Genomic DNA, 20,572 nt, shown 5'->3' on the forward strand with positions numbered 1-20,572 from the left:
AGGGTGGAAAGGAGCAATGGCGTGAGGAGACGAAAGGGCGGGAAGCAGCAGCACCTTGAGGGGGGAGAAAAGGGCAGAGAGCAGCAGGAGAATGAGGGAGAAAAACGGGGGAAGTGGCAACTGTGTGAGCAGAGACAAGGGTGGGAAGAAGCTGTGGTGTGAGGGGAGAAACGGGTGGGAAGGTGCAGCAGCAAGAAGGGAGAAAAGGGGGGGAAGGAGCAGCGGCACGAGGGCAGAAAAAGGCAGCGAGGAGCATCAGCGCGAGGGGAGAAAATGGCGAGGAGAAGCAGCAGCAAAAAGAGAGAAAAGGGCGGTAAGTGGACAGCACCATGGGGGGGGAGGAAAGGGCGGGGAGTGGCGGAGGCATGAGGGGAGGAAAGGGTGGGAAGTGGCGTGAGGGAGGAAAGGGCGGGAAGGAGCAGTGGTGTGAGGGGAGAAAAGGGCGGGGAGTGCCAGCACCGTGAGGGGGAGAGAAAAATGTGGGAAGTGGCAGCAATGTGAGCAAAGGGTGGCAAGCAACAGTGACGTGAGGGGAGAAAAGGGCGGGAAGTGGTGTGAGGGGAGAGAAAAGGGCGGGAAGGAGCAGCAGCATGAGGAGAAGAAAGGGTGGGGAGCGGCTGAGGTGTGAGGGGAGAGAAAAGGGCAGGAAGAGGCGTGAGGGGAGAAAAGGGTGGGAAGTGGTGTGTGGGGGGAAAAGGGTGGGAAGTGGTGTGTGGGGGGAAAAGGGCGGGAAGGAGCAGTGGCGCGAGGAGAGAAAAGGGCGAGAAGTGGCGTGGGGGGAGAAAAGGGCACAAGCCGCTGCGGCATGAGGGGAGAAAAGGGTGGGAAGTGGCAGCAGTGTGAGTAAAGGGTGGGAAGCAGCAGTGGTGTGAGGGGAGAAAAGGGCGGGAAGTGGCGTGAGGGGAGAAAAGGGCTGGAAGGAGTAGCGATGTGAGAAGAAGAAAGGGCAAGGAGGGGCTGAGGCGTGAGGGGAGAAAAGGGTAGGAAGTGGCTGTGGTGTGAGGGGAGAAAAGCGTGGGAAGGAGCAGCAGCACAAGGAGAGGAAAGGGAGGGAAGTGGCAGTGGCATAAGGAGAGAATAAAGGGCGGGAAGTGGCATGAGGGGAGAGAAAAGGGCAGGAAGGAGCAGCAGCACGAGGAGAAGAAAGAGCAGGGAGCGGCTGAGGCGTGAGGGGAGAGAAAAGGGCGGGAAGTGGCGTGAGAGGAGAAAAGGGCAGGGAGCGGCAGCACCATGAGGGGGGGAGAAAAGGGCAGAGATCTGCAGGAGCATGAGGGAGGGAGAAAAAGGTGGAAAAGTGGCAGCAGCGTGAGGTGAGAAAAGGGTGGGAAGTGGCTGTGGTGTGAGGGGAGAAAAGGGCGGGGAGCAGCAGCACTATGAGGGGGTAGAAAAGTGTGGGGAGGAGCAGCAGCACGAGGGAAGGAGAATACAGTGGGAAGTGGCAGCAACACGAGTGAAGAAAAGCTGGAGGAGAAGCAGCAGCACACAGGGAGAAAAGGGCGGTAAGTGGCAGAACTGTGGGGGGGGGAGGAAAGGGTGCAAAGTGGCAACAGCGTGAGGGGACTTAAGCAGGGGGGAAGGAGCACCAGCATGAGGGGAGGAAAGGGTGGGAAGGAGCAGGGCCGTGAGGGGAGGGAAGGGCGGGAAGTGGCGTTGGGGGAGAAAAAGGCAGGCAGTGGCAGCAGCATGATAGAGGGAGAAAAATGTGGGAAGTGGCAGCAGTGTGAGCAAAGGGTGGGAAGCTGCAGTGGCGTGAGGGGAGAAAAGGGCGGGAAGTGGTGTGAGGGGAGAGAAAAGGGTGGGAAGGAGCAGCAGCATGAGGAGAAGAAAGGGAGGGAAGTGGCAGTGGCATAAGGAGAGAATAAAGGGCGGGAAGTGGTGTGAGGGGAGAGAAAAGGGCGGGAAGGAGCAATGGCGCGAGGGGAGGAAAGGGCGGGGAGTGGCTGAGGCGTGAGGGGAGAGAAAAGGGCGGAAAATGGCATGAGGGGAGAAAAGGGCAGGGGGACAGCAGCACCGTGATGGGGGGAGAAAAGAGCAGAGAGCTGCAGGAGCATGAGGGAGGGAGAAGAAGGTGGAAAAGTGGCAGCAGCGTGAGGGGACAAAAGGGCGGGAAGGAGCAATGGCGTGAGGAGAGGAAAGGGCGGGGAGCGGCTGAGGCGTGAGGGGAGAGAAAAGGGTGGGAAGTGGCAGCACCATGAGGGGGGAGAAAAGGGTGCAAAGTGGCACCTGCGTGAGGGGACAAAAGGGCAGGGAGTGGTGTGAGGGGAGAAAAGGGCAGGAAGGAGCAGCAGCAAGAGGAGAGAAAAGGGCAGGGAGTAGCTGAGGCGTGAGGGGATAGAAAAGGGGGGGAAGTGGCGTGAGGGGAGAAAAAGGGCAGGGAGCGGCAGCACCTTGAGGGGGGGAGAAAAGGGCAGAGAGTGGCAGGAGCATGAGGGAGAAAAACGGGGGAAGTGGCAACTGTGTGAGCAGAGACAAGGGTGGGAGGTGGCTGTGAGGGGAGAAAAGGGTGGAAGTGGCAGCAGCAAGAAGGGAGAAAAGAGGGGGAAGGAGCAGCGGCACGAGGGCAGAAAAAGACAGGAGCATCGGCGTGAGGGGAGGAAAGGGCTGTAAGTGGCAGCACCATGATGGGGAGAGAAAAGGGTGAAAAGCGGCAATGGCGTGAGGGGAGAAAGGGCGGGAAGTGGCGTGAGGGGAGAAAGGGCGGGAAGTGGCAGCGGTGTGAGGGGCAATGGCCCTAATGGTTGCCGGGGGGTGCTGTGCCGGTCCCAGGGCTGGTTCCAGCGCCCGCCCATGCCTCTCCCTCTCCCCGGCGAGCAGCGGTGCTCGGGGCTCCCGGCACAGCGAGGGGCCATCGTGCGCCCACCTGTGGCTGCCCCTTCCCTCTGCAGCTGCAGAGCCGCTGGTGGTCCCTCTGTGTGCAGCAGCTGGGCTTCTGTGGTAACAATGTCCCCCCCAAACCACGCTTTTAGGGTGCAGCGACCATTCGTGTGGCTATGAAACCCGCCGGGACAAGGGCTGGCTGCAGGCAAAGCACCGGGCTGGAGGGCTGGTGGTGGGGGGTGGCGGAGCGGGGTGGCCGGAGCCGCTGCTGGAGGCTGTGCCATGGCTGCCCGAGAGGACGCGGGGACAAAGGCAGGGCTGTGTGGGGCAGGGCAGCGACGCTTCGCCTCGCTGGAGGGTCAGCACCTCGCTCACCTTGCAGCAATAGGACGAGGGGGGATGGTTCTAAGCTAAAAGAGGGGCAATGCTCCCCTCTACTCTGGTGAGACCTCGCCCGAGGTCCTGTGTCCGGTGCTCCTCAGGGCAAGAAGGACCCGTTGGAGCAGGGCCAGAGGAGCCCATGGGGATGATCCGAGGGCTGGGACATCTCTGCTCTGAGGAGAGGCAGGGGGAGTTGGGCTTGGTCAGCCTGGGGAAGAGAAGGCTCCGGGAGAACTCGTGGTGGCCCTTCAATCCTTACGGGGACGGAGGTTTTGACAGGGCCCGTGGCGATGGAGTGAGGTGGAATGGTTTTAAACTCAAAGAGGGGATATTCAGACTGGATCTAAGGAAGACATTTTTTATGCTGGGGGTGGAGAGATAGTGGCCCAGGTTGCCCAGAGAGGTGGGAGATGCCTCACCCTGGAAACGCTCAAGGCCAGGTTGGACGGGGCTCTGAGCAACCTGATCCAGCTGAAAATGTCCCTGCTCATTGTGGGGGGGTGGGACTAGGTGGACCTTTAAAGGTCCCTTCCAACCCAAACTATTCTGTGACCTTCCCCAAGCTGCTGAATCCAAAACGTGGTTCCAGGAGCTTAAAAACGGAGCAGGGAAGATAGCGCTTGGCTAGGCTGGCGTTCGAGCGTTGCGAAAAACACTGACCCATGGAGACAGCGCTGTCCCTCCTGCCTGTTCTGCCTCTCTCGAGGCACCGCCGTCTCCCACCAGCCGTCTGCCTCTCGGCAGGCGAGGAGCGAGCTGCCTAGGCAGGGAGACGCTGGATGTGGCTGCTGTTGGAGGGGTCTCTCGGCACCTCCGATGCCTTTGTTAACGAAAAGCCCTTCCGCTGCGGCAGGTGTGGTCTCAAGGCAAAAAGGGAGCGGCGAGGCGAGGCGAGTGGCGGTCTTCGTGTTGAAGCTTAGGAAGTCCTGGCCCAGGAGGGACCCGACGCATCGAAACTGTAAGTGAGGAGGAGCAAAACCTCGCGTGCGAGGGACAGGCTGGGCCGGAGGGTGGCAACGTGACCGGGAGGCGGCCTTGGTTCCAGTGGGTCTGGGTGGAAATGAGTTTTGAAGAGTACCGTCGCTCTCCCTCAAAACGGAGGGAGCTTTGCTGGGCACTGTGACAGAGGATAGGTGTAAATCGAAGCCACCGGGCCCCCGTGACTCCTGCCGTGCTGGCTTGCCGCTGCTGGCCACACACCGATTTGCCGGAGACTGCTCCGGCGCCGCGCTTCAGAGCGGACTTGGGCCTGTCCGTGGGTGGGGGTGGTACCGCCCTGGGCGGGGCCTGGGGAGGGAGAAGGTGCCTGGAGCTGCTCTGTGCCCCTTGCAGTCAGGGCAAAGTGCTGGGGAGTCCGAAGGACCTGGGCCGCTCCTGGTGCGTGCCAGGGCTGCCGCGCCGCCGCCCGCCCCGCTCGCGTTCCTGCGCCCGGCACCATGGTGTCAGCGACTCGGGGTGGGCTTTGAGGGGGGGCTCAGGGCCACGAGCCCCAAAAGGTGCTTCCCCTGTGTGGGGTGAAAGGCTGCTTGCGGCTTTCCTGTGCTCTGCGGGGTTGGGGACAGCTCCCAGCTCGGCGTCATCCTCGTCCTGCTCCGCTCTGGGGTGGGAGCCCAGGCCCAGCTCTGCGGCGCGGGGTGGATCAAGGGTGGGGGGAGACAGGTCTCTTGTCTCGCCCACCCTACCCTCACGTGCCAGTCACCCTCCTGCTCCCTGCCGCTGTTCTGACAGTGGTAAAAAGGGGGTTTGGAGTCTTTTAGGGGTGCTTTAGTCTCTCTCCTGCTCCAGGTCGTTGGCATCATCATACCGTCCCCGGGGGGGCATCAGTGCAGCGCAGTGCTGCCTGCTGGGAAGCCGCTCTCTAGCGGGGTACGCGGGGAGGGCGAGGGCGCTATCCTGCTCGCTCGGTTCTGCCGCCGTCTGGGCTCGGGTCTTCCCTCACAATATTTCCCCTGGTGACTGGTGACATGGCAGCCCTGGGGGAGGAGGGAACCCGCGCTTGGAAATCCCCTGGCGCCGTTCGCAGGCGTTTCCCCCTCCCTTTGACACCCCGCAGCTCTCCAGAAGGCAGAGGGGAGCCCTGGCGTGGGGCTGGGGGCGGGAGGGGTGACCCAAGCCCAGACCACCTCAGCCGTGGGGGCTGCGTGCCTGCAGCGCAAGGGACGGGAGCGCCAGCTCGCGCCTGGCTGGTGACGGTGTCGTGAGGCTCCCGTTCAGACAGCTCCGGCACAGCCGGACGGGACGGCTGGAGTTGGCGCGGGTCCCGAGGGAGCTGACTCCCTGCGGGCCACTGCCCCATGAAAGGGGACACCCGGGGCCGCGGCCGCTCGGCTTGCTGCGGCAGCGATCCCTGCCTGGCGTCGGGCCCCTGACGCCGCGGGGCTTGGCGTCCTGGGGTGAGGCGAGGGCTGCCCTGCAGCCCAGCAGAGGCTCTGTCTGTCTGTCCTGCCGGCTTGCCCCCGCCGACCCCCCCTCCCGCACCCACAGAGACAGGGGATTTCCACCAAAGCCAACGTCCCCCCCATGGGGCACGCCAGCATTTCGGGGAAAGGGCCCTGCCTGCTCTCCTTGCCCTCCAGTAGCCCCAGCCCAACCAGTCAGCAGGCAGCACTGGGCTGTGTCACCAGTCTCCAGCAGACTCCAGGCAGCTGAGGTCCTGGTCCCAGCGTGCAGGGCTGGCAGTGTCCGCTGCGGGTCCTGCCTGCTCCGGGCGAGCGAGCCCTTGGCCCGGCGTTGCTGGGTGAGGGTGCCTGGGTTCCTCTGGGGGCTGGGGCTCAGTCGGGAGCCCCCCCAGCAGCTCCGTGCTGCCTCCAGCCCTCGCGCATGCAAGCAGCAGCCGTTTTCAGAACTCCTCTTTTAGGACGTGCCCCTGTTGGGCTCTGGGTCTGTGTGGCCGAGGCGGGAGCCCCCCAGCACCTCCGGCCAGCTCCGCGCCCCAGCACTGCCATGCGGGACTGTATCCCCTTTCCAAACCGATTCCCTTTCTCCCTCTGCGCTGGCATCTCATGTCAGGACCGTGTCCTCCTGGCGTTGAGGGCGCTTGTTGTGCCTTTGCCAGAGGGGAGGACAGGCCTCGCGTCCCCAGCGGCAGCCGACCCGCTCTGCCCTGGCCGTGTCCCCAAGGCGTTGCCGGTGGTCCCCAGCGCTGAGCCCTCTCCGTGCGTGGGTCATGGGGAGACGCATCCACGGTGAGGGCCAGTCCCAGATCTGCCCTGGAGGGACCGCAGCTCCTGCCTGATCACTGCTGTGTGCTGCCAGGGCTGGGCGCTCGGCTGTTGCTGCTATTTATTTTTTGTCCTAGAATCTGTTATTTCCAGGTAGTTTATTTTCAGGCCCCGTAGTGAGAGCTCTGCTTCCCACCAGGCCCCACGCTGGACCGACCCGTGGCCATGCGCCCTTCCAGCGCTTCCCACCCGGGGCTCAGAGTGACGCCTCTGGTATCCCCACGCGACCCCAGCGTGCCACCCGTGTGCGAGGTAGCCGGGTTTCACATCCTCCCCGTCGCACGTCATCCGCTTTCTGTTCCAGCCACATCTTCCCCTTCTGCTCCCAGCGAGGAGGGAAGCAGGCCCCGAGCCTCCATGCTGCCTCGTCTTCATCACCGCTCCCAGGAGGAATTCGCTCCTTGTCTGCGGGTTTCCTCAGCGCCTCCTTCTCTACAGCCCCATGGCGGTGGTGGTTTTGCCACTTTGTGTCCCCATCTCCATCCCTGAGCTTGAGGTTTGTGCACGCGGCGCTCAGCACCGTCCCTGGTCTGTGGGCTCGGACCCCGCTGCGGGTACAACCCAGAGCTCCAGTGCCAAAGGCCTCCAGCCCAGCCTCTGCACGGGCCCTGTAGAGCCTGCGGAGCCCCCACCACCCAGCCTTGTGCGCAGACCCCACACCGGGCCCCGTGGAGCCTGCGGAGCCCCCACCACCAAGCCTCGTGAGCAGACCCCACGCTGGGGGGTGACGGGGAAGGAAAGGGGAACCAGGACAGGCACTGCCAGAGACTTCCCGAGCAGGGCTGCGGTGTCACCAGTTACCAGGCAAAGCCGCTGCTGGGAGAACTGGTCTGGCTGAGGGCAAGATCCAGCTTTGCTCCCCCCCCGCCTCAGCCAATGGCTCTCGGGGGCAGCTGCAGGGTTCCCCTCCACCACCCAGAGTACACACGCGTGTGCTTGCCTCTGCGTGTGTGTGTGTGCGTGACAGGGAACAGTGCCTGCAGACACAGGGCAGTCGGATGAACCGGTCTCATCACCCACAGCTCGTCTGTTCCCCCTCCGCGTCGTCCCTTGGTCCCTAGCCCTGCAAGGACACCAGCCACGCACCCATGGGGTGAACACCGGCCTCACGGAGCCTGGCCACCGCCGGGGGCTTCCCTGGGCGCTGGTGGACCCAGCGAGGACTCCCCTGCCCAGGGCCTGGGCCCTGACCGGCGTTGGCTCTGCCCACACCCAGTTCACCGGGGAGCCACACGCCCCAGGGACGCTGCCGGTGTCTGCGGCGTAGTGAGATGGGTCGGGCTGTCCGTGAGCTGTCCTGGCTTTGCCGTGAGGGTGGCTATGTGCCGATGGCCTCTGCGATCCCCACCCCCCCAGGAGCCGTGAACGCGTGCCTCCCCCGTGGGGCTGTTCTTTAGAGGTGCTGAGATCCCACCTACATCGGCTGGGCTGTCCTGGGGTCACCCTACCCCCTCCCCCTGCCCAAGAGCTGGAGCCAGGTCCCTGGAGCCCTGCCCCACTCCCCCGCCCCACAGATCACCCGGACATCAAGGGGGTTTCCAGAGCTGCGGTCCCCCCCTAGCACGGGGCAGAGAACAGACTCAGGGTGAGGGGCGCACGGCAGGCTCAAGGCCAGCCCACTTTATTGAGGTGACAAAGCAGCAGAGCAGGAGCGAAGGGTGCAGGACCGAGCGCCGAGGGGGTGCTGCGGGGCAGGGCACCCCTCCCCTCCCTTCAGGGGTCCGCAGGGGAGACCCCGCATCTGGGCTGGGAGGAGGCGCCGCGTCCGCAGCTGGAGATGGCTGTGGGGCCAGGGGCTGTGGGCAGGGCAGCCCCAGCGTGGCGGGCGGTGTGGGCTGGGTGCTGGGACTGGGGCAGGCGCCCGGGCTCTGCAGCAATTTCCCCTGGCAGCGGGTGAGCCGAAGCAGCCCCGGGTGCCACCCCGGCTCACCCCAGCCGCGGGAAGCAGCCCAGCCCCATGCGGGGACGGGCCCCTGCCGGGTCTGGCTCTGGAGCCGTCTCCAGCGTGTCTGCATGTGGTGCACACGGGAGAAGGGGGTGCTGACGACGTGGGGCAGGGATGTGGGGCACCGGGGTGAGCAGCTCCCGCCAGCCTGAGGTGAGGGCTGGCTGAGGGTGCAGAGGGTCCGGTTGTGGGGGGAGGAAGGGAGCCCTGGGCTCTGCCCCCTCACAGGAGGCCCCGTGGGTTGCGGGCGCTGTTCATCTTCATGGCCTTGATGATGAGGATGGTGCCCACGACGATGCCGACGATGCCCACGGCCAGGCCCAGGGCACACACCAGGGTCTCGGTGCTCTCGGAGGCGGGGAGGGGCAGCTGGGGCTCTGCGGAGAGGTGAGGGTGAGGGTGGGTGAGGATGGGGCGCTGAGCCCCCCTCGCTGCCTGCAAGGGGAGGGGACCCAGGCGTCCGGGCCCCAGCCCAGCCCCGCTCCTCACCCCAGTGCTTCAGGAGGGGGGTGCTCAGCCCCTCATGCTCCACACGGCAGTCGTAGTAGTCCCCCCGGGTGGGGATGAAGGGCAGGTAGGAGAACTTGCGGAAGGTGCTGTCCTGGCCTCGACAGAAAACGGTCTCGAAGACGCCGTCCGTCACCTCCTGCCCGTTCCTCAGCCACGTGATGGAGATCACGGACGGCCAGAACTTGTCCACGTAGCAGATCAGGACGTTGGGGTCCTCCAGCTCCACGGGGTCCTCGGAGAACACGGTCACTTCGGGTGGCACTGTGCGGAGAGGGAGAAGGGGTCAGCGCAGTCCGGCGCTGGCCAGGCTGCTCTCCTCGGGCTGGGCTCAGGCTTCCTGCCCCATGGACCTGGCCTTGTGCTCCACAGAGACCCCGCGCCCCAGCTCGGGGCTGCGCCCGGCTCCCCACGCGCTCCAGGGGAACAGGGCGCTGTGCACCCCGCTGCCGGCTGGGCCGCAGCGATGGCCCTGGCAGGGTCCCCAGGGGTGAGGGCGCTGGCCGTGCCGTGGCCGGGTTGTTACCGATGGTTCCCTGCGACCGGTTGGACCTTTTCATCATGACCTCCAAGTGCTGTTTCAGTACAGTTATGCTCTGCACCCCTCGCTGTGCCTCAAAGGAGGCAAATTTCCCGAACTCGGGCAGACGCCAGATGGTCTCTGTCTTCTGCAGGTCCACGTGGAAGATCTCGTCCCCGTCGAAATCAAACAGTAACTGGCCGCTCTCCTGCTGCAGCCTCTCATCCTGCTGGTAGTAGTCCATCTGGATCATCACGTTCCCCACTGGGAAGGGACAGACACTGGGGTCAGCACCCTTCCCACCGCCTCAGGGCTCGTCCCTTCTCCCCAGGGACTCTCCCTTGGGATGCTGCATGGGTGCGGGGGGCCTCGGACGGGGAGAACAGCCCACCCTGCGCCTCTCCCTTCCCTCAGGGGTCCCACAGGGCCGGGCAGATGCTGGCACCCCCCTCCCCAGGAAAGGGAGTGCTCAGGCACCCGCCCTGCAGCCAGCCCCCGACTCCAGCCCCTCCATGGCATCAGCAGGTTTCTGTGCTCATCGCGTGAGGCCGGTGACCGGCTGGGGACCACAGGGCCCTGTCCCCAGACGTGCTGCAGGGTGAGGCGGTGGTCCCAGGGCCCCAGGGACTTGGGCACTGCCTGTCCTGCCCCACACCATAACCCCGCCTGGGCCGGGCCATCGGGCAGAGCCACTGCGAAGGGACACCCGGGAGCACTGCAGGGACCTGGCCCACGGGGCTGGGGCACTCGGGGCAGGGGGGCCGGGAGACCCGGGACGGGGGAGGGCAGGGAACGAGTGTCCTGGCTCCCCCCGCGCCGCAGCCTGCCCTGCCCTCCTGGGGGGCCCATCCCCACCCAGGGGTTACCCACACCCCGGGACCGAGCTCACCGTGCCCCAGGCCATGCCCCAACCCTTACCCCACCCCCACCCCCCACCCCATGGGTCCAGGGCACCCTCTGCCCCCACACCCACCACCCCGCAGCCCCCACGCCCTCACGCACCTTTCACGGCCCCCGCGCCCTGCAGGGTCAGCACAGCCAGCAGCGCCAGCGGGACGCCCCGTGCTCCGGCCATCGCCGCTGCTGGCACCGGGCAGCGGGCGCGGGCGAGGGGCAGGCGCTGCTCGCGGGCCGGGGCGTTGTGTGCGGGGAGCCCCGTGCCCCAGGGACAGGGCCCCCGGAGCTCAGCCAGTGGGAGGGAGCCCCGGCGCTGACACCGCTGTTCCCAGGCAGGGCAGCAGAGCGGGGCACCCTGCAGAGCAGACAGACGGGTGGACGCCCAGACAGGGCCCCGCAGGGTGCATGGTTCAACTTGAGCTGCGCGCACCCCCGGAGAGGGCTCAGGGGAGGGGGGTGGTGGGGGCCGCCATGGCCTGGGAGCCCCAGCGCTGTCTGGGGCCGGCAGCCTCCTGCCTGGGGTCACTGCTCCAGCGTGGGACAAGTGCGAGAGGGAGCCCTGCGGGGCCTGGCTCTGCCTGGTGACGGGTGATGCTGCCCAGCGTCGCTCCTCACTGGTCCTCGCTGGGACTCCCAGTCCCGGCACTGGGCCGGACCGGGGTGATACCCCGACCTGGGAGAGTCTGGCTCGCTCGGGGGTCCCAGCACCTTTCCAGCCTCTGGTGTGAGCAGTGATGGAGACCGGTCGCGTGCTGGGGGCTGGGGCCATGCTGGTGGCACTGATGGTGCTGGGAGCCCACCCGGGTGGTGGCGAGCAGACCTCAGGTGAGCTCAGACCCACGGCGTGGGGAGGTGCTGGGTGGGGCTGGATCCCACATGTGCCCTGGGAGGTGCTGGGTGTTGGTGGGGGAAAGGGGAGGAGAGGACCCCCCCCACGCCCCTGGGAGCACCCTGCAGGTGGGTGAGGGCTGCCCCCGCCGAGTCCCTTGTCCTGTTGTCATCTGCAGGGCCTGGGAGTAGCGGGCTCCAGGTGAGACCCAGTTCCCAAACAGCCTGGGGGAGACGCTCCCCTGCCCCTTCTGCCCCTCGGGAACAGCCTCTGCCCCGTCCCTTCCCTTGGGCTCTGTCCCTGCAGCCTCCCCTCCTCCTGTCCCCTCCTGCCCCTCCGCCGTCTGCGTCACGGTCTGGTTCGGGTCCCCTCTGACTCTTCCCAGGCCGAGATGCTGAGTCCTCAGGGGGTCAGGACCACACCACCAGTCCCAGTGCAGCTGTGGGGCTGTGGGGGGGCTGGGAGGAGAGTGGTGATGGGGAGGGGGCTCCGCGGTGCCTCCCTGCCCCCCCAGCCCTGCAGCTGGGGAGGGGGAGCCGGCCACCCTGACCTGCCTCCCTGTGCAACAGGGGTTTTCCAGAAGATGTTGAAGGGCGAGTGTCAGTACCTCAACGGCACCGAGAAGGTGAGGCTTATGGAGAGGCACTTCTACAACCGGCAGCAGTATGTGCACTTCGACAGCGATGTGGGGCTCTATGTGGCCGACACCACCCTGGGTGAGGCTACTGCCGAGTACTGGAACAGCCAGCCGGAGATCCTGGAGCAGAAACGGGCTGAGGTGGACACGTACTGCCGGAACAACTACGGGGTGGCCCCTTTCACCGTGGGGAGGAGAGGTGAGCGCACGGCAGAACATCTCCCCAGGGGACGGGCGCAAGCCAAGCCCCGGGCTTGCAGCAGGGGAGAGCGTGTCCGTGCCCTGCTGGGGCAGAGGGGCAGCCCCCGCGCCCTTCCATGAGGACGCAGGTCCCTGGCACCTCCCTGGGCACGTCCTGCGTGGGGACACGAGGGAGAGCCCTGGGCCGGGCTGGGTGGCCCCTGTGCCCTCCCAGCCCCTTCGCAGCTCTCGCCCGCTCTCCCCCAGTTCAGCCCAAGGTGAGGGTCTCTGCCATGCAGTCGAGCTCCCTGCCCCAGACCGACAGGCTGGTTTGCGCCGTGACGGGGTTTTACCCCGCGGAGATCGAGGTGAAGTGGTTCAAGAACGGGCAGGAGGAGACGGAGCACGTGGTGTCCACGGACGTGATCCAGAACGGAGACTGGACCTACCAGGTGCTGGTGATGCTGGAAACCAGCCCGCAGCGCGGGGAAGCCTTCACGTGCCAGGTGGAGCACGCCAGCCTGCCGCAGCCCCTCACCCAGCACTGGGGTAAGGCCCTGCCCTGCGCGGCAGCCTGGGGTGGGGGCCCGAGCCCCCGGTCCGTGTGGGCAGTGGGGTGGGGACCCCCCAGCCCTGAGCCCCTGCTCTCGTCCCCGCAGAGCTGCAGTCGGACGGCGCCAGGAGCAAGATGCTGACGGGGGTGGGGGGCTTCGTGCTGGGGCTGATCTTCGTGGCGCTGGGGCTGTTCCTCTACATGCGCAAGAAGGTGAGCGGGTGGGAGGGTGGGCGGGGGGCTGCGCAGGCTTCGGGGTGTCTGCTGTGCGCGGGGCGGGGGCTGCGGTTCTGCCCCTGTCCCGACGCTGACCTTGTGTCTCGGTGTTTCAGGGCGCCTCGTTCCCCAGGCTGCAGGTAACGTCCCCCTCCCCCCACCCTGTTCCACCCTCCTTGGTGGGCCGGTCCCACCTGCCCCCCGGGGCAGAACCCTGGGGACGCCGCCCCCAGCCCGGCGGTCACCCCCTCTTCTCTCCCCGCAGGGCTCCTGAACGAACTCCTGCTCCTCGGATCTGCTCCGCCGCTGTCCGTCCTCTGCCCCCCAGCGTCACCTCTGCCTCGCGCTGCCCCGTCCCGGAGCCCCGCGTCCCCGCACTGATCCCCGGGGTCACCCGCTCCCTCCCAGCCCGGCCCAGCTTCGCTGTCGCTGCTCTGCAGCCCCGGGGTCCCCGGCCTCGGCTGCTCCGGTCGGACGAATAAAGTGTCCCGGTACCCTCCGGCCCTGGTTGTTTGGGGACGGTGGGGCAGGGGTGGGTCACTCCCGCCCCCGTGGCCGTGGGTCCATGACACGGCTCCATCCTCAGTGGGCACCAAACGTGCTTGGTGGCCTGGGGCTGCCGACCGTGGGGGGGACACTGCGAGGGGGGGCCAACACCCCGGCTCGTGGGAGCTGGGGGGGCAGCAGAGCCTGGGTCCTGCCCTCCCCCCGGGACGGATCGGGGATGGGGACGAGCCACGGGTCCCCTCACCTGCTCCGGTCGGTGGCTCCGTGTCGCTGCGGGTGCCTGACCCCGCTGCGGTGGGCCCGGGGCAGGCAGCAGGGCCCTGGGGTGGGGCACCCCGGCCAGCCCCGGCGGTGAGCCCCACTCCCGTCCCTCCGGCAGTGCCCCGTCGTGGGACGCTGCCCTGCACCCCAACACGGCGCCCACCACGCCCCGCAAGCACCCAGGCGTCCTGCACCCCCTCTGTTGCCACCCCCAAAGCCCTCCCCCAGCCCTGCCAGCCCCACGGCCCCCCCCAGTCACCCTGTTCCCCACCGCGCTGTACCACCAGGCCGAGCAGGGTGCGGATGAACCGGTGACGGAGATTCAGCGGTGCCAGGCTGTCCCCGGCCACCTTTACTGCTGCTCGGAAGCACGCCAGAGCCCAGGAGCGCAGAGCCCCGGTCAGCAGGGTGCCCGTGGGGCGCGGCAAGCGGGCACCAGTGGGGTGGAGCAGGGCTGGGGGGGCTCGGGGGAGGGATCTGGGGTGCAGGGCTGCGACGCGGGGCGTGGCATGGGGTGCACGGCTTGTGGCTAGGCCGTGGGGCACAGAGCTGGCGCACGGGGCACAGGGTTTGGTCATGGGGACGGAGCTGGAGGGGGACGCACGCAGCTGGGACGTGACGGCGAGGGCTGGTGGGGGGCGCAGAGCTCTGTGAGGGAGCCCTGGGCTCTGCCCCCTCACAAGGGGTCTCGCGGGTTGCGGGCGCTGTTCATCTTCATGGCCTTGATGATGAGGATGGTGCCCACGACGATGCCGACGATGCCCACGGCCAGGCCCAGGGCACACACCAGGGTCTCGGTGCTCTCGGAGGCAGGGAGGGGCAGCTGGGGCTCTGCGGAGAGGTGAGGGTGAGGGTGGGTGAGGATGGGGCGCTGAGCCCCCCTCGCTGCCTGCAAGGGGAGGGGACCCAGGCGTCCGGGCCCCAGCCCAGCCCCGCTCCTCACCCCAGTGCTTCAGGAGGGGGGTGCTCAGCCCCCAGTGCTCCACGCGGCAGTCGTAGTAGTCCCCCCGGGTGGGGATGAAGGGCAGGTAGGAGAACTTGCGGAAGCTGTGGTCCTCCCGCGGGTAGAAAACGGTCTCGAAGACGCCGTCCGTCACCTCCTGCCCGTTCCTCAGCCACGTGATGGAGATCACGGACGGCCAGAACTTGTCCACGTAGCAGATCAGGACGTTGGGGTCCCCCATCTCCACTCGGCGTTTGGGGAACATCGTCACCTCGGGTGGCACTGGGGACAACGGGGAGGAGTTAGCGCTGCCCCAGAGCCTGCCAGGCCCCACAGCACGCGGGGCTGGACAGAAGAGGCCCCGCTGTGCCTCTCTGCCCACCCAGGGAGACCCCGCGCCCCAGCTCGGGGCTGCGCCCGGCTCCCCACGCGCTCCAGGGGAACAGGGCGCTGTGCACCCCGCTGCCGGCTGGGCCGCAGCGATGGCCCTGGCAGGGTCCCCAGGGGTGAGGGCGCTGGCCGTGCCGTGGCCGGGTTGTTACCGATGGTTCCCTGCGACCGGTTGGACCTTTTCATCATGACCTCCAAGTTATGTTTGCCTGTAGCCGCGTTCTGCAGCGCTCCCTGTGCCTCAAAGCTGGTGAATTTCCCGAACTCGGGCAGGCGCCAGATGGTCTCCTGCTTCTGCAGGTCCACGTGGAAGACCTCGTCAGCATTGAACGCTTGCAGGAACTCCCCAGCCTCCTCCTGCGACGGCTCAATCCGCTGCTGGAACTCAGCTTGGTGCATCGTGTTCCCAACTGCCGGGAGACGGGCATTAGGGACAGCAGCGCTGTGGGGCTGCCCCAGCACCCTCCAGGGCTCCCCCCAGGGACACCGCATGGCGTGATGGAGGCACCGATGGGGACAGGAGCCCACCCTGAGCCTCTCCCACCACCGCAGGCTCATGGGGACGGGAGACACGGAGCCCCTGTGGAAGGAAGCCCCTGGCCCCCATCCTCGCCCATCTCAGCAGTGTCCCCTCCGGGGCGGTGTGGCTGCCTGCGGCTGGGGACAGTGACGGCCTAGCCAGGCTGCGGGACCCGGGCTCCCAGCCACGCTGTGGGGTGGGGTGGGAGGTCCCAGGGCCCCGGGGCATCAGCGCTTCTGCCCCACACCGCACCGCCCCCGTCGGCGGGGCCATCAGGGCTCTTGCAAAGCGATGCTGCTGAGCACTGGGACCTGACCCACAGAGCCGGGGCACTGGGTGGGGGGAAAGGGGGGCAGGGAGACCTGGGGAGGGGTCCCCCCCTTCCTGCAGCCCCTCCTCCCGGGGGGTGCATGGGGTCCATCCCCACCCAGGGGTTACCCACACCCTCGGACCGAGCTCCCTGTGCCCCAGGCCATGCCCCAACCCTTACCCCACCCCCACCCCCACCCCATGGGTCCAGGGCACCCTCTGCCCCCACACCCACCACCCCGCAGCCCCCACGCCCTCACGCACCTTTCACGGCCCCCGCGCCCTGCAGGGTCAGCACAGCCAGCAGCGCCAGCGGGACGCCCCGTGCTCCGGCCATCGCCGCTGCTGGCACCGGGCAGCGGGCGCGGGCGAGGGGCAGGCGCTGCTCGCGGGCCGGGGCGTTGTGTGCGGGGAGCCCCGTGCCCCAGGGACAGGGCCCCCGGAGCTCAGCCAGTGGGAGGGAGCCCCGGCGCTGACACTGCTGTTCCCAGGCAGGGCAGCAGCGCGGGGCGCCCTGCAGAGCAGACAGACGGGTGGACGCCCAGACAGGGTCCCAGCACCAGGACGCAGTTTGTGGCGCCCCACGTCAGGTCCGTCCCCGGGGCCCAGGCTCTGTGACCCTGGCGTCGCTCTCCCATCGCTGTGGGCATGGCCCAGCTCCTGCTCCCTGCCCTGGGGTGCAGCGGGGCCAAGGCTGCAGCCAGCGTGGGACAAGTGCGAGAGGGAGCCCTGCGGGGCCTGGCTCTGCCTGGTGACGGGTGATGCTGCGCAGCCCCACCACTCATGGGTCCTCGCTGGGACTCCCAGTCCCGCCACTGGGTGGGACAAGAGTGATACCCCAAACTGGCAGAGTCCAGCTCACTCGGGGGTCCCAGCACCTTTCCAGCCTCTGGTGTGAGCAGCGATGGAGACCGGTCGCGTGCTGGGAGCTGGGGCTGTGCTGGTGGCACTGATGGTGCTGGGTGCCCACCCGGGTGGTGGTGAGGAGACCTCAGGTGAGCTCAGACCCACGGCGTGGGGAGGTGCTGGGTGCTGGGAGGGGATCAGACCCGAAACAGAGCTTGGGGTGGAGCTGGGTGCAGGAGGATGCTGTGAAGGGAGAAGAGTGGAAAAGGGGGAGCGGGATGGTGTGAAGGAGGGGGGGGTCCCACGGCATCCTCTGCACCTCCCCCAGCCCTGGGGCAGCTTGCTGGGGCCCTGGGTGGGGGCTGAGGACAGGGTGTGACAGCAGGAGCCCTCACCTCCCCATGTCTGCACAAGCAGGGTATTTCCAGGACATGTTTAAGGGCGACTGTTACTTCACCAATGGCACTGAGAAGGTGAGGCTTGTGGCGAGGTACATCTACAACCGGCAGCAGGATGTGCACTTCGACAGCGATGTGGGGCTCTTTGTGGCCGACACCCCCCTGGGTGAGCCTGATGCCGAGTACTGGAACAGCCAGCCGGAGATCCTGGAGCAGACACGGGCTGAGGTGGACACGTACTGCCGGAACAACTACGGGGTGTGGGTCCCTTTCACCATGGGGAGGAGAGGTGAGCGCCCGGCAGAACATCTCCCCAGGGGACGGGCGCAAGCCAAGCCCCCGGCTCGCAGCAGGGGAGAGCGTGTCCGTGCCCTGCTGGGGCAGAGGGGCAGCCCCCGCGCCCTTCCACGAGGACGCAGGCCCCTGGCACCTCCCTGGGCACGTCCTGCGTGGGGACCCGAGGGAGAGCCCTGGGCCGGGCTGGGTGGCCCCTGTGCCCTCCCAGCCCCTTCCCAGCTCTCTCCCACTCTCCCCCAGTTCAGCCCGAGGTGGAAATCCACCCCGTGCAGTCGAGCTCCCTGCCCCAGACTGACAGGCTGGTTTGCACCGTGATGGATTTCTACCCCGCGGAGATCGAGGTGAAGTGGTTCAAGAACGGGCAGGAGGAGACGGAGCACGTGGTGTCCACGGACGTGATCCAGAACGGAGACTGGACCTACCAGGTGCTGGTGATGCTGGAAACCAGCCCGCAGCGCGGGGAAGCCTTCACGTGCCAGGTGGAGCACGCCAGCCTGCCGCAGCCCCTCACCCACCACTGGGGTAAGGCCCTGCCCTGCGCGGCAGCCTGGGGTGGGGGCCCGAGCCCCCGGTCCGTGCGGGCAGTGGGGCGGGGACCCCCCAGCCCTGAGCCCCTGCTCTCGTCCCCGCAGAGCTGCAGTCGGACGGCGCCAGGAGCAAGATGCTGACGGGGGTGGGGGGCTTCGTGCTGGGGCTGATCTTCGTGGCGCTGGGGCTGTTCCTCTACATGCGCAAGAAGGTGAGCGGGTGGGAGGGTGGGCGGGGGGCTGCGCGGGCTTCGGGGTGTCTGCTGTGCGCGGGGCGGGGGCTGCGGTTCTGCCCCTGTCCCGACGCTGACCTTGTGTCTCGGTGTTTCAGGGCGCCTCGTTCCCCAGGCTGCAGGTAACGTCCCCCTCCCCCCACCCCGGCCGGAGCAGCCCCCACCCCACCGCGGCTGCTGATTTCTGCCCTTTCCCCCCCCCCCAGCGCTCCTGAAGTAACTCCGGTCCCCGCGGATCCGCTCCATCGCCGGCCGCCCTGCGCCCCACGCCGCCCCCAGCCCCCCGGTCCCCGCTGTGGGCTCCCCCCGGCCCACCCGCTGCTGCCCACCCCCCCCCCGCGCAATAAAGCCGCACCGAGAGCCGGGCCCGGGGTGCTCTGTGCGGGGGGGTCGCTCTGGGAGCAGGAGATTTGGGGGGTGGCACCGCGGCTCGGGTACGAGCACCCCACTGCTGCCGCGGTGGGACGGGGAGGGGGGGGCAGACTGGGACCAGTGTCCCCCTGCCACATCCCGAACTGGCCGAGCTGGTGGGGACGAGCCTGGCCCTGGGTGCCCCAGCCCCCCCCGAGCTGTGTCCCCTCCCAGGGCACCCACGACAGAGCGGGGGGGTGGGGGCGGCCGACACGCTCAGACCTGTCCCCACCCCGAAGCAGCGTCACCAGCGGCGAGGCCGGATGGGGACAGCAGTGACGTCGTGTCACACCCCGGCGTGGGGACAGGCGGCTGCTCGCCATGGAGCCACCGCGAGCGTTGGGGCTGCACTGGGAGGGGGCGACGCGTGTCCTGTGCGAGGGCGACGCGTGTCCTGTGCGAGGGTGACACGTGTCCAACGCGAGGGCGACGCGTGTCCTGTGCGAGGGTGACACGTGTGCAACATGAGGGCGATGCGTGTCCCGCGCAGCAGTGGTGTCCTGCATGTCCCATACCAGGGTGACGCGTGTCCCATGTGATGGTGATGCGTCCTGCGCGTCCCACATGAGGGTGACGCGTGTCCCATGCAACAGCGATGCATGTTCCCACGTGATGTGTGTCACGTGTGTCCTATACCGGGGGTGACATGTCCCACAAGGACAATGTGTCCCATGCAATGGTGACAGGTCCCATGAGGGTGACACATCCCACACAAGGGCGATGCGTGTCCTGCGTGTCCTGTGCAAGGGTGACACAACACACACAAGGGCGATGCGTGTCCCATGCGATGGTAACGTGTCCTGTGTGTCTTGCATGAGGGTGACGTGTCCCATACGCGGGTGATGAGTGTCCCATGCAACGTGTCACGTGTGTCCTGCACAAGTGACCCATCCCATGTGAGAGTGATCCATGTCCCATGCAAGTGACACGCCCTGCACGAGGGTGACGTGTCCTGCGTGTCTCATGAAGGTGACACATGTCCCACATGAGGGCAATGTGTGTCCCATGGGAGTGACACGTGTCCCATGCAGTGGTGACACATCCTGCGTGCAGCTGATCATGTCCTGCATGAGGGTGATGTGTCCCATGCAACATGTGTCATGTATGTCCTGTGCAAGGGTGACACATGCACCACATGAGGGTAGTATGTCCCCCATGGGACAGTGACACGCGTCCTGCCTGAAGGTGACACACGTCCTGCACACCCTGCATAACGGTGACATCGCAAGGGCGACGCGTGTGCTGCATCAGGGCGACGCGGCTCCTGCGTGAGGGCGACGTGTGTCCCACACGTGTGATGTGTGTCCCATGCGTGCTGGCCGAGGGTGACACGTGTCACTAGTGGTGTCCCCCAGGGGTCAGTACTGGGCCCAGTCTTGTTCAATTTCTTCATCAGTGACCTGGATGAAGAGTTAGAGTGAACCCTCAGCCAGTTTGCTGATGACACCAAACTGGGAGGAGTGGTGGATACACCAGCAGGCTGTGCTGCCATTCAGCGAGACCTGGACAGGCTGGAGAGGTGGGCAGAGAGGAACCTGATGAGGTTCAACCAGGCCAAGGGCAGGGTCCTGCCCCTGGGGAGGAACAACCCCAGACACCAGGACAGGCTGGGGCGGACCTGCTGGAGAGCAGCTCTGTGGAGAGGGACTGGGAGTGCTGGGGGACGACAGGGTGACCATGAGCCAGCAGCGTGCCCTGGGTGCCAAGAAGGCCGATGGGATCCTGGGGTGCATCAAGAGGAGTGTGGGCAGCAGGGCGAGGGAGGTTCTCCTCCCCCTCTGCTCTGCCCTGGGGAGGTCCCATCTGCAGTGCTGTGTCCAGTGCTGGGCTCCCCAGTTCAAGAAAGATGAGGAGCTACTGGAGAGAGTCCAGTGGAGGTCTACGAGGATGAGGAGGGGACTGGAGCATCTCTCCTACGAGGAGAGGCTGAGGGAGCTGGGCTTGTTCAGCCTGGAGAAGAGAAGGCTGCGAGGGGACCTTAGAAATGCCTCTAAATATCTGCAGGGGGGGGGTCAGGAGGACGGGGCCAGACTCTTTCCAGTGGTGCCCAGCGACAGGACAAGGGGCAACGGGCACAAACTGGAGCAGAGGAAGCTCCAGCTGAACCCGAGGAAGAACTTCTTCCCTCTGAGGGTGCCGGAGCCCTGGCCCAGGCTGCCCAGGGAGGCTGTGGAGTCTCCTTCTCTGGAGATATTCCAGCCCCGCCTGGCCGCGGTGCTGTGCCCCC

At 67.0% G+C, this 20,572-nt stretch overlaps 4 protein-coding genes across 4 annotated transcripts; 2 read left to right on the forward strand and 2 right to left on the reverse strand.

The window, feature by feature from the left end:
• Positions 1-8,005: 8,005 nt before the first annotated feature.
• On the reverse strand, positions 8,006-10,545 carry LOC104335874 (HLA class II histocompatibility antigen, DR alpha chain-like). The gene is made up of 4 exons (XM_075412206.1): positions 10,394-10,545; positions 9,398-9,655; positions 8,854-9,135; positions 8,006-8,741 (listed from the first exon to the last, which is right to left on the reverse strand). The coding sequence occupies exons 1-4, from the start codon at positions 10,464-10,466 to the stop codon at positions 8,587-8,589; spliced, it is 768 nt and encodes a 255-aa protein (XP_075268321.1). The 5' UTR covers positions 10,467-10,545; the 3' UTR covers positions 8,006-8,586.
• A 387-nt stretch (positions 10,546-10,932) lies between these two features.
• On the forward strand, positions 10,933-13,062 carry LOC142359826 (class II histocompatibility antigen, B-L beta chain-like). Its single transcript, XM_075412189.1, has 6 exons — positions 10,933-11,113; positions 11,687-11,953; positions 12,202-12,483; positions 12,594-12,700; positions 12,820-12,843; positions 12,969-13,062. Exons 1-6 carry the CDS (start codon positions 11,023-11,025, stop codon positions 12,975-12,977), a joined length of 780 nt encoding a protein of 259 aa, XP_075268304.1. The 5' UTR covers positions 10,933-11,022; the 3' UTR covers positions 12,978-13,062.
• A 730-nt stretch (positions 13,063-13,792) lies between these two features.
• LOC142359827 (H-2 class II histocompatibility antigen, A-Q alpha chain-like) lies at positions 13,793-16,051 on the reverse strand. Its single transcript, XM_075412190.1, has 4 exons — positions 15,898-16,051; positions 14,957-15,214; positions 14,415-14,696; positions 13,793-14,302 (listed from the first exon to the last, which is right to left on the reverse strand). Exons 1-4 carry the CDS (start codon positions 15,968-15,970, stop codon positions 14,148-14,150), a joined length of 768 nt encoding a protein of 255 aa, XP_075268305.1. The 5' UTR covers positions 15,971-16,051; the 3' UTR covers positions 13,793-14,147.
• A 395-nt stretch (positions 16,052-16,446) lies between these two features.
• On the forward strand, positions 16,447-18,299 carry LOC104335872 (class II histocompatibility antigen, B-L beta chain). The gene is made up of 6 exons (XM_075412207.1): positions 16,447-16,628; positions 16,897-17,166; positions 17,415-17,696; positions 17,807-17,913; positions 18,033-18,056; positions 18,141-18,299. Exons 1-6 carry the CDS (start codon positions 16,538-16,540, stop codon positions 18,147-18,149), a joined length of 783 nt encoding a protein of 260 aa, XP_075268322.1. The 5' UTR covers positions 16,447-16,537; the 3' UTR covers positions 18,150-18,299.
• Positions 18,300-20,572: the final 2,273 nt, after the last annotated feature.

Source organism: Opisthocomus hoazin, unplaced genomic scaffold (assembly GCF_030867145.1).
Source record: "Opisthocomus hoazin isolate bOpiHoa1 unplaced genomic scaffold, bOpiHoa1.hap1 HAP1_SCAFFOLD_118, whole genome shotgun sequence".
In the NCBI taxonomy this organism is placed as follows: domain Eukaryota; kingdom Metazoa; phylum Chordata; class Aves; order Opisthocomiformes; family Opisthocomidae; genus Opisthocomus; species Opisthocomus hoazin.